The 11,650-nt window shown below is 57.6% G+C and overlaps 1 protein-coding gene across 3 annotated transcripts; it reads right to left on the bottom strand.

Annotated features, from left to right (window-relative positions):
* Window positions 1–4,240: 4,240 nt before the first annotated feature.
* IRF1 (interferon regulatory factor 1) lies at window positions 4,241–11,207 on the bottom strand. Of its 3 annotated transcripts, none has more exons than XM_004609849.2 (10): window positions 10,933–11,207; window positions 9,846–9,937; window positions 8,645–8,744; window positions 7,794–7,970; window positions 7,663–7,712; window positions 7,426–7,558; window positions 7,139–7,258; window positions 6,562–6,611; window positions 5,382–5,514; window positions 4,241–5,149 (listed from the first exon to the last, which is right to left on the bottom strand). In XM_004609849.2, the coding sequence occupies exons 2-10, from the start codon at window positions 9,930–9,932 to the stop codon at window positions 5,025–5,027; spliced, it is 975 nt and encodes a 324-aa protein (XP_004609906.2). In that variant the 5' UTR covers window positions 9,933–9,937; window positions 10,933–11,207; the 3' UTR covers window positions 4,241–5,024. The 3 variants fall into 3 exon arrangements, with proteins under 3 accessions (XP_004609906.2, XP_054997604.1, XP_054997605.1); XM_055141629.1 differs by lacking the exon at window positions 10,933–11,207 and adding an exon at window positions 10,515–10,668; XM_055141630.1 differs by lacking the exon at window positions 10,933–11,207 and adding an exon at window positions 10,531–10,668.
* Between the last annotated feature and the right edge of the window lie 443 nt (window positions 11,208–11,650).

The following is an 11,650-nucleotide window of genomic DNA, read 5'->3' as shown; positions in this document are numbered from 1 at the left end:
CCTCTGAAGCCCTGGGATAAACTAAAACTCTGATCAGGCCCAGGAGGGTGCAAGAGGGCTCAGTTGTCTTGCTCCGACAGAAACTCGTCCAGAAAGACCTCTTTGATCCCTGGAGCGGAGATAAGGTTTAGTGGGCCAGAGTCCCCTGGAGCTGGGAGCGGGTTCACAAACAGACCTGTGTGGCTGAACTGCCCGCAACTGTGCCAAGTTCCAGGCCTTCCTGACCGCGCCCACCTGGGGCCTCACCCTTCAAAACTGCAGGTGGCCTCCAGGGCCTAGGTGGGGCACTGCTTTCTATGAAGACCAAAGCAAACGCTACCTCACAGGGCCCTGGGGTCTGTAGCAGCAGAGACATGCAGCCTTGGGGATAAAGGTGTCCAGAGAAGTCCGAGACTGCTCTTGTTGCCTTCTCTCCCTGTCCCCAAATGCAGTCTCAGAAGGAAAGCCAATGCCTTTCCTCAGGCCAGCTCTCCCAGACCTCAGTTTCCTCTCCCAGTGACAGCCAGATCTTGTAAAATCTGCCTAAGTTCTGGGCACAGAGAGACATGGGCTAAAATGCAGGCCCTGGGCGGCTGAGCTGACTCATCTTGGACAGGCCTTACGTGGCTTGGACACTGGTCCCCTGCTGTGGGAGTTAAGGGGCGGTGGTGGGTGCCGTAGATCTAGCCTCACAGGGAGCCCCAGCTGACAGCCAGTCACACTCTGCAACAGTGGGGAAGGGTGGGCTGAATACTGGTGAACTTCACATGTCCTCACCTCTGAGGGTTCGTCCCACCCAAGTTGAGAAGGGACATCATAGGGTCGGACCATGTAGCTCAGAAGCAGCTTATGTTGAGGCCCTGGGTTCCATCCCTTATACCTCTCTCTCTCTCTCTCTCTCTCTCTTTCTCTCTCTCTCTCTCTCTCTCTCTCTCTCTCTCTCTCTCTCTCTCTCTCTTTCTCTCTCTCTCACACACACACACACACACACACACGTACGCACTGATACTGTGGGAGGCCCCGGTTGGATTTTTGGCACCACATGGTCTCCAAGCACTACCAGGTATGACCATTCACCCTGCAAAAAGAAAGGACGTTATAGCTAGGCTGGAGCAATAGTACAGCTTGGGAAGGTGCTTACCTTGCACATAGCCAACCCGGGTTCAATCCTCAATACCCGATATGGTCCCCTGAACCCCTCCAGGAGTGACCCCTGAGTACAGAGTCCAGAGGTAGCCCAGGGATAGCCCCCGGACAAAAACAAAATAAGAAGGGTGATATAGGGAACAGAGAGATAGCTAAAGGGTCCGAGTGCATCATTCACACACACACACAAGGCCCACATTCTGTCCCCGACACCTGCATGCTCAGCATCACCAGGTCCTATTGGCCTCTGAGCTCAGATGGGGTGTCCCTGCCTGATAGCCCCTGGTACCACTGGCCCTGAGCATCATGGTGCTGGGGCATCTGTGAGGCCTGCACCACTGGAGACCCCCAAGCACTTGTAGAAAGAGCCTCCCCCAAATAAAGGATGCATATATTCTGGTGACAAAAACTTCCTGATGCTCCAGCAGGGGTGTGGTGCAAACAGTACCCCCTAATACAGGGAGGTGACCAGGGGTGCTGGCATCACCCCTACAGAGGAAAGGACGTGGCCACCACCCAGACGATCCCCAGAAATTCATGTCCTTTGCCATGCCCATCCCAGACTTCCAGAGATCAGGGAAGGGCTGAGCCCTCCTGTCTTGACCCGGGAGCCTCTGTCCTGGCAGCTGGCAGGCGGCCTCCTGCTTCATGCTGTTGCCAAGTGAGCTGGAAGAAAGAAGAGTCCCGTGACTGGGACGCCTTCAGAGTGTGGCGGGGAAACTCTGCCACTGGCTGGACATGCCCTTGTGCATCTGTAGACCTGGCAGGAAGTCTAGCCATGGTGTCTGAGCCCCACTGGAAAGCGGTCCTTGGTGACAGACAGACAACCCTAATAGCGCACCTTTCTCCCACCTTGGTGCTCCCTCAGCAAAGAGCTTCCTCCTTTAGCCCTTGGACTAAAGCTCTTGGAATGAGGTGGACTCTTTGAATGACTAAATTATTTTGCCCAAATTTGATTCAGATTATACTGACCTTGCCCTATTCTGCCTCATGAGCCGGTATCAGCAGCTTAGACAGACAGAAAGACAGACAGACAGACAGACAGACACACACACACACACACACACACACACACACACACACACACACAGTTCAGATCTCCCATGAGACTTGTGCTCAAGCCCGTGGTAGAGTGCAAACGGGCAGCCCTGGCTCGACAGCCCACCTCCCTTGCCATGGGGTGGAGGGTAATTTGAGGGCTACTTCCTGGACATTCCAAACAGTTGTTCTCGATTGTTTAGGATTCCTGGGGCCAGAAAAGCTAGAGGAGGGTAGCACTCCATACTAGCTCTAGACACAATGTGCTTATAAATGGAATTCCTCTCGTTTTGGTAGCTTACAAGTGATGAATTTTGTGTATTAGAACTTGGCACTGTGGCACTCTAAAATTGAGTGCCACAGTGACTTGGGACATCAGTACCCACCATCTGCTTCTCACTGGAGGTGGGGGGTGGGGAGCGGTGTGGGATTGAGATCGCAAGAATAGCAAGAAAAGTGCTCCTGGCTCGACTCTGCCCTTGAGTCCTTTAGTCTACCCTTCCTAGTTGCACACGGCCCCCACATCCTTAGGAAAATCACCCACTAGTAAACCTTGCCACCCAGACTCAATTAAAAGGCTTCACACAGCCAGCCACACCGCATCCCCAGAATCTGACCTCGTCAGTACAAGGCAGCTCTGGAGGAGCCTCTTATCCCTCTGCCCGAGCTGAGCCCACTCTTGTCAAAACCCTGTGGCGGGGGGCTGGAGCAATAGCACAGCGGGTATGGCATTTGCCTTGCACATGGCCGACCCAGGTTTGATTCCCAGCATCCCATATGGTCCCCCAAATACTGCCAGGAGTAATTCCTGATATGCAGAGCCAGGAGTAACCTCTGAGCATCGCCGGGTGTGACCCAAAAATCAAAAAGTAAATAAATAAATAAAACAAAAGTAAAAACCCTGTGGGTCTCCTACTGGCCAGAGCTAGGAGTTAGGGGCTGTTGGGGCCGCCACCAGCCACTCATCTGCCCGTCCAAGATGCTGCCCGAGTGTGGCCAAAATGGGACCAGGTACATGACCATCAACCTTTGCCTCTTTTCCATTTTGTCCTTAATTTTCTTGCTCAAGGGCCAGAGCAATAGTATAGCAGGTAAGGTGTTTGCCTTGTAAGTGACCAACTCGTGTTTGATCCCCGGCATCGCATATGGTCTCCTGAGTACTGCCAGGAGTAATTCCTGAGTGGAGCCAGGAGTAACCTGAGCATTGCCAGGTGTGACCCAAAAGAGCAAATAATAAAAAAAAAAATCCAGAAAAACCTCACCAATATTTCCTCACTCAGCTTCACTACCCTCCAAAGGCCCACACCTCTTCCCTTCCAGTGGGCTGATCCTGTGAGGCCATCACAGTTCAAGGCCGTTTCTGCAACTGAGGAAATGAAGCCAGTGGGCCCAGGGCTGGGTGTCCCTGAGGAGCCCCAAAGCCCATATCCTCCCTGCGCCGGCCTACCCACTGCTGCTGGGCACTCCATATAGCCCAGGGTGAGACCAGAGAGGGGGATTGAAAAAGCAAAAAGATCCGTGACATTTCATTGTCCCGAGATGATCCGCTAACTTGGGTCTTTCTCTCCAGAGAACATGGTCCCATATCTGTGATCCCAAAGCCAGTTTTCAGAAGCACCACTCTGATCTAATAAACCCCTTCAGAGATTCTGGGTGGCCTCACCCAGTCAGAACCCTTTGTCCAACAAAACCTGCTTCACATAAGGTTGTCTAGTTTTCTTACTCTGTTGTTTTAGCATACACTGTGGGGCTGGTATTCAGTTAGCACCGGCTGTCAACAGTCAACTGCTGTTGAACTAGCCCTTGTGTCCTCACCCCACCTAGACCCCGTGTCTGTAGCACTCAGAGAGACCCAGAACCTAACATTCCCGGCACTCCCAGTGTCTAGGCAAGAGGGCCAGAGTGTTCATGGGAACATGTCCCTGTGTCCTTTCTGCCATCTTCTCTAGGAAGTCAGGATTTTGCAATCAGGTCTTGCTCATCCCGAAGTCAAGCTCAGGCCAGAGGCCAAGAATAAATCCACCAGAATGTTTCCATGTAAAACCAGCTAGAGTTTCTCTAAACAAACCACCACACCCTCGTGACAATGAACTTTTTATAAAAAGATGTTTGTATTTACATCAATATACACATGCTATATACAAGTATGATCCTGGTTAGATGGTGTTTCCAAGTCAGTCACACCAAGGTGCTCACACTTCCCACCCTGGGCCGGCTGAGGGCTGCTGGGACCTGAGGGGTATGTGGGGGATGGGCAGGTGTGGGGCAAGGCACTACATAAATAAATGCAAAGGCCAGGGGCTTGGTGGGGAAATGTTAGTGTACACCTCTGATCAAACATGTGGCATGATCCACAGAGAAAGTGCCATGGTTTTCCCAAGCCCCTCAGCCCATGCAGGGAAGGGGGGACGGGGGGTAGAGCCGCTCAGAGGCGGGGGGGGGCAGGGGGGGAGGAACACTGTCCCACAGGACCAGCAGTCTCCTTCACATTTCACTGGCTTCAGCAGTCAGTCCCCAGGGCTCAGCTGGGAAGGGAGGCGGGTCCTTGGGAACAGGATTCACTTAGTGCAATCGTCTTAGTGCAGAGCCAGCCCTGGGGTCTGCAGATCTGATCAGTTTAGCCCCTCGGGCTGGCTCTGGGACAGCATCTCTAGGCAGCTGGACTCAAGAGGGACGGAAGAGGAGGATCTCAGCTCTCTGCAACCTCCACTGGACACACCAACTCAGAATACCCCATCTGCTGGGGAGGCAGGCCGGCTGGACCCCCCTAAGAGGAGCCCAGTTTCTGCCTGTGCGAGGTGAATGACCCAAAGAAGAAAGCCAGGTTCTGCCTGTCGAGGAGTCGGCGGGGCTGGGCCCTGCTAGGGTGCGCAGGGAATGGGCTGGACGGAAGTCAGCCTGACTGGGGTGAGCATGTTATCCAGCCAGATGGAGTCCATGTTCTTCAGGTCTGTGAAGACAGGGTGTACGCTCATCCCCGGGTCCCCTGGAAGATAGAGAAGGTTGTATGAGGAGGGGCCAAGCGGGGTAGGCACGCCCGATACCCGCTCTCTGCTCCACCAAGCCTGGCCTTTAGGCAGACCCTAGGGCTTGAGCGGTGGGAGCTAGACTGTCTGCACCCCTGGCAAGTTCAGCATGGAAGCTTGGCCTCTCTGCCCGCCGGCCCTGTCCTGACCCTCTCCACCCGCCCTCACCCCTCTGGACCCAGGGCTCCTCACCGCCAGGGCTGTCAACCTCTGCCTCCTCCTTGCAGCTGAGGTCGTAGGCAGAGGTGGGCTGGATGCCAGGTTCATTGAGCAGAAACCCCTTCCCGTCCACGTGTGTCGGCTGCCACTCTGACTGCTCCAAGAGCTGGGAACAGGAACGAGGAAACATTAGCAATTAGCCAGTGTCCCGGGCATGCTCACCCTGTGTGTGGGCCGGCCTTCCAGGAGCCCACGTTTCCCATCCTCGCCCTCTCGGTGGGCTACAGACACGCTGTGTGGGCAGGACAGGCTGGGCAGGGGAGGAAGCAAGGTTCACTGTCGCCTGGCCCTAACTTGTCATCCCTGGGAAATGAGGGTTGGCCCAGACCATACCCACATCTCTGGAGACAAGAAAAGCCCCCCAGAAAGGCTAGGGATGAAGAGGTACACCCGTGTCTCTGCCCTCAAGCTGGCAGAGAGGGTCTGGGTTACAACTACAAACATTTCTCTTTCCTTTTTTGTTTCTTGAGGGTCACACCCAGCGGTGCTTGGGGGAGGTGGCAGGGGACACACAGCGGGTGCCAGAGCTCAAACCTGGGATTTTTGCATGCGTGCTCTCAGCCCTTTGAGCCCTCTCCTCAGACCCCCACAATAATGTTATATCCACTTTTAAAACTAATGCAGAAAGGATTTGATGAGTATTGACCCACTGTATCACAAACTTCCTTCATGTGAATTTTTACCCTATTGATTATAATAAATGAATAAATTGAAAAAAAAAAAACTAATGCAGAAAACAAAATAAAACCAAAAAATAAAAAAATAAGCCGAAACATGACGGATAATTTTCTTTGAAACAACAACATCCACCAAGAAGCCACCACGCTGCAGATGCTAGCGGCTGATTATTGAAACCTGATGTGCATTTCCCAAACTCACAGGGCTGGGGCATGTTTGGGCAGTGGCCGCGGGCCAGGGACCCAGCGCTGATGGCAGCTGACTCAGAGCTGTCCGCGGCCCTGAGACCCAAGTCAGGACAGCCTGCTGGAGGCCAGTGGAGGCCAGACCTCCTCCCACCCCCTGCCAGTGGGTCTCCCACTGGCCAAGGATGGACAGTGGTGGTGACAGACACACCATGCAGGCGGCCAGCCGCCCTCTCCCCCCTAGCAGGGCCTGTTATTGGAGGGAGACACAGGAGCTGAGGGGGCTTTACCTTCATGATATCCTCGTGCAGTTTCCCTTCCTCGTCCTCGTCTGTGGCTGCTGTTGACAGGGAAGAGCAGAGGGGGCGATGGCAATCAGCTCAGCAATCAGTGGTTCCGGCACCGCCAGAGCTCCCCGCTCCCTACCCCCACTCCACACACTCCCACACGTACGCACGCACGCGCACACACACGCCAGCCTCCCAGCACACATCTGCCTGCCACGGAGATTCCAGAACAGGGCACTGGCCTGGTGAGTCAGCCTTTAGACGCCCAAGTCAGGCGTCTCACTCCCTCATTTTCCTCCTCACCCTAAGAACGAGCTGCCGAGGAGCCAGGACACCCAGCCAAAAGGAGAGAGCCCTCAGCCCCCGCCCCCCGCCCCGTCACCCACCCATGGCGCCTTCACTCCAGCCCAGGCCAGTCCGGCTGCCCACTCGCCACTGCATGCCTCGTGCCCCCATCCCACCCACTGCTCTCATTAGGGGGCCCAGCTGGGTCAGCCCTCCTGCCCAGTAGAGCCCACCTCTACGGGAGGGCATTTGCTCCCTCTAGAAGCCCTCCTCAGACCCAAACAGGGGCACAAACCTTCAGAAGAGGAAGGCATAGGCGACACCTGGAAGTTGTACAGGTCACTGGTACTGTCCGGCATGATGTCCACGGGCATCTGCCACTCCGGGAGAGGGCAGCTGACACAGGATGAGAGCTCTTGAGGATGACAGAAACCACAGGTTAGGACAGTGCGCTTTCTCTGCAAGGTGCTCAACACACACAGACACACAGACACACACACAGCCTGGTCCAGGAGGCCACCTTCCTCCAGCACGATGAGGAAGAGCCACCCCACCCCACTGTCCCCGTAGCTGCCCCCTCACCTGGAGTGAGGGCCCGGTCCATGTCTAAGTCCTGCCCCAGGTAGCCCTGAGCCGTGTAGCTGCTGTGATCGTCAGGCAGGGTGGAGCTGCTGAGCCCATCAGAGAAGGCATCGGGGCTGGAGTCGCCACAGGACTGTGGAGGGAGACGGTGCTGAGCCCCAGGCTAGCTGCGGGTGCCACCCCCACTGCCCACCAGGAGCCCTGGCAGCCAGAGAGCCGCATGGGGCCACCACTCACCTTCCTTTTGGCTTTGTTCTTAGCGTCTCGACTGGACTTGGTCTTTCTCTCTGGAAGAGCAGAGAGGCCGTCAGCCTTAGCACGGGTGCACCAGCCGCCTCCCCCGGGGCTCCCGCAGAGCCCTTGCCTACCTTTCTTCTGGTTCTTGGTGAGGGGCGGGAGCATCCGATACACCCGCACGGCAGAGCTGCCCTTGTTCCTGCTCTGATCCTTCACCTCTTCGATGTCGGGCAGGGAGTTCATGGCACAGCGGAAGTTGGCCTTCCATGTCTTGGGATCTGTCTCCTTTTCTCCTACTTTGTATCGGCCTAAGGGGCAGAAACGCAGGGAATGGTCAAGAGCCATAGACGGAGAGCCTCACTGCCGCCAGCCTGGGAGAAGTCAAGAGTACCCCTGAGATCCTGTGCTGCCACCCGTACTGGTCAGATCCCCAGCAGTAGTTCCAGGGGACACGCTGCACACCCACCATCCACGGGGGCTTCTCAAATGCCCGGGCCTGGCTCAGACACAGTCAGCCAAATGCCCAGGCATGTGTCTGGTCTCATTCATCTCTCGGCCCAGTGGTACCAGCCAGAGAGAACATGCTGAGTTTGATCTACTTCCAAACCCGGAAGCCCACAGAGTAGGGCTCACAAGATGGTTATGGTGGGCTGGCTAGTACGGATGTGTGCAGAGCCCCCGCCCTCATGGACAGGACACAATGCCAACTTGATGGGTCTAGGGTGGAGTTTGAACAGCAGGAGTGACGAAGGCGAAGGCCCAGGTCCCACCTGGGACACAGCTGCTTTTGCTAGAGCGGACCCAAACTTGCTAAGGTCACACTTGGTAAGATTTGGGAGTCTCACATTTCTTCGAGAATGAAATGACAAGCCCTCACCAGAAAAGCCGGCCCCTTCCTGCCCCTATTCTGTACCCTCATCTTTCCCAGGGAAGCCCAGTGAAGAGTCGCGTGACTCCGGGTCCCTGCGCACCCGGCACGCACCTGTATGAATAGCCCAGCTCCGAAACAGACAGGCGTCCTTATTGATGTCCCAGCCGTGCTTGGCAGCGTGCTTCCATGGGATCTGGAAGATCATCTCCTCCTGAGCGGCACAGACACACACACACAGCTGTGTCAGTTCAGAGACCACAGGTTTGGGGCCCCAGTCAGCCCAGCCCCCCAGGTCTGGGAAAAGGCTGACTTCCCCTTTCACCCTGACATCTGGCTTGGTTTATCCCCATCCTGAGATTCGTGCAAACGGGCTACTCATTCGCTCCAGATCTCGAAGGGCTCTGGGTTCTGGAGGAGCTGGGCTACCCTCCGTGCAGCAAAGCCTTCCTCCGTGCCAAGGCAAAGTATCCCACCCAGGATACTTTTCTCTCGCCTATCCGCAGCACCAGGAACTGAGAATTCTGTCCACTAAGAGGGGGCTCCTTCAGATGCCTGGGCCCCAGGTCCTACACAGGGGGTCGTGGCCATCCCTCCTGAGAGCTAGCGAACAGGAGACGTTAACTATCTGGACCACCCAGCGCTGCCATGGGGCCTCTCTGCCCCTCAGTGTTTTCTGTGAAATGCGAAAACGCTGGCAGATGTAAAGACCACGGCCTCACTGTTCTTATTGCAGGTCTACTTCCTCAACTGGAGATCGTGGCTTTATTGCTTTTGGTGTGATGGCATTAGCTTCCAGGCCTTGGTTTTCTCACGCACGGGATGCATCTCCCAGAGTGACTCTGAGGGTCGGATGACACAAGGAGCAGGCCTGCAGTGTTTGTCGTTATTCTAACAGTTGTTACTGCTGAGGCCATGCTTTTGGGGTGATCCATGTGTTTCTGAGCAAGAGGCTTCTCGGGTCAGGACAAGGGACACAAGGTTAACTCTTGGTCCTCTGCTGAACTGGCACATTCCTGCCAGCAGCGCCTACTTCTGTCTGAGGGCCCTGGAGGATGCTGGGTGCACACGCAAGGGTCTCCTCAGGAGAGAGGAAGTCCAGCTCTGGGCACTCAGACTGTGCCCTCAGGTGTGAGCCGTGCCCCGACCTCAAGGAACAAGGGAGGCAGGAGCAGGGTGCATGCGGGATCCACAGGAGAAACACATCTGCTTGCCCTCCTCTACCACTTCCCTTTCTGAGGTGCATCTGAAACTTTGGTCTCCTAAAGACCTCAGGTTAAAATAGCAGGTGAAAACCCCAAAGAGTTACACTCACTTTATTAATCCAGATCAGCCCTGGGATTTGGTTGGAATTAATCTGCATCTCTAGCCAGGGTCTCATGCGCATCCGAGTGATGGGCATGTTGGCTGTAAAGAGAAGACAGAAGGCTCCTGGTTGGAGTCTGTTGAGCATCCCCTCGGCACTACCCTGCCCCGGCCCATCACTCAGACACCCTCCCCTGCCCCGGGATGGGGGCTTTCATTGGAACTCAAGTGGAAGGCTGAAAACACATCTGCCCTTCCCTCCCTCCCTCGTCCCCAAACTGTGTGGGAAGGGGCTTAGGGGGTGGACACAGGCCCCATTCGGGATCTGGCTAGTTTCAGGGTTTAGACGCCTATAGGGGACAACAAGCACAGGTATCTAAAGAACAGAACTTTCCTCCCCGAATTTAAACTCTGGCATCTTTTCCTCGGATCTCAGGAAATCACTCTACTAGAATTGATGCCACTAGCGGCGCATCTTTACTTAAGGGCCAACGGTCCGGTCCCTCTGCGCCCAGACATCCTCTTCCCCGCCCCACTCATCAACGCCTCCTGACAGTTAACAGAGCAGAGGCCAGGTCGAGAACCCTTCCTGTCTGGGTCCCCTCCTGCCGGCCCAGTGTCCCGAGGAACACCTGTGGCGCCTCCTCCCGCAGCCCCCGCACTTTCCGCCGCCGGCTACCTAGGACAGCACGCACCGATCGGCTGAACCCCGGGGCCTGGAGGCGAGGCCGGGCCCCCGGAGAGCCCGCGCGGGGGCACCCACGCGCGTCCGTCTCCGGACTCGAGTCCCGGGCACGGCGGCGAGCGGGGATGCGCGCAACAGACACGCAGCCGCTCCGAGGCCCGGCGGCTCGGCGCACGCACGTCTGCGAAGGCGGCCGGGTGGGCGGTCCACGCCGCGACCCGCCCTCCCCTCGCGGCCGCTCGCCGCTCCTCCAGCGCCCTCCGGAGCCCGCGCGGGGGCCCAGGCGAGACAGCGCGCCCGCGGCTCCCGGGGCTGGGTTTTTCGGACCCCACTTCCTGGTGCCCCGCGCGCGCCTTTGTTCGACGCCGCCGGCTCCCCCTCCGTGCCTCCCCAGCCACGAAGGCGGGCTCACCTCTGCAGCGAGCGCGCTCCGCGGCGGCGTTCGAGGGTCCCGGCGTGGTGGCGGCGCGGGGAGCGCGGTTCCGGGTGCGAGCGAGGAGGCGGCGGCGGTGGAGGATGCCCGGGCGGCGGAGGACGCGGGGCACGCGGCTCCGGCTGGGCACGGCTCCCGTGGGGCTCTGCTCGCTCGGGCTGGAGCGCACGTCCTGCCTCGACGAAGGAGTGGCGCGCTCTGCCGGGGCCGCGGCGCCGCGGACACTCTAAACACTTAGCGGGATTCCCCCTGCCCAGGCCCGGGCCCGCCCCCTCCAGCGCCGCGCGCGCGCCCATTGGCCAGCGCCGCCCCATCATTTCGGGGAAATCAGGCTGTTGTAGAGCTAGCGGCGAAGGGGAAGTACAGGGCGGCTGCTGCTCCCCACCCCCTCCGGCCGGCGCCGCCGCCCCGGGGCCACCGCGACCCGACCCGCCCGCGGCCCCGCCACCCCCACACGCGCTCCCGGGGGACACTGTCCTGGAAAGCCGCGCGCTCCGGCTGCGCGCGCCTTCCTCCCCGCTTTCCGCCTTGTCCCAACCTGCCAGCTCCGGGGGTCATCGCTCCCTTTCCTCCGGGGATGGGGACCTCCGTCTCCCGTGCGCAGGTGAGGGGGGCTGGGGCTCGCCTGTAGCCCTCTAAGGACGACAGCGTCCAATCTCCCGAAAACCAGCCTAGTTCTCCCAGGACCGCTTGAGAG

The sequence above is a fragment of the Sorex araneus genome, chromosome 6, assembly GCF_027595985.1.
Source record: "Sorex araneus isolate mSorAra2 chromosome 6, mSorAra2.pri, whole genome shotgun sequence".
NCBI classification, from domain to species: Eukaryota; Metazoa; Chordata; class Mammalia; order Eulipotyphla; family Soricidae; genus Sorex; species Sorex araneus.
The sequence above is the reverse complement of the archived record's forward strand: the minus strand, read 5'-3'. Positions and strand labels throughout refer to the sequence as shown.

Bases quoted from the DNA above. Each gene is read 5' to 3' on its own strand.
- IRF1 (XM_004609849.2), bottom strand. From the start codon at position 9,932: ATGCCCATCACTCGGATGCGCATGAGACCCTGGCTAGAGATGCAGATT. The intron at 7,971-8,644 runs GTGCGTGCCGGG...TCTGCCCCTTAG, and splicing joins GAGCTGGGCTATTCATACAG to GCCGATACAAAGTAGGAGAA. The intron at 7,559-7,662 runs GTGAGTGGTGGC...CTCCCTCCACAG, and splicing joins AGAACAAAGCCAAAAGGAAG to TCCTGTGGCGACTCCAGCCC.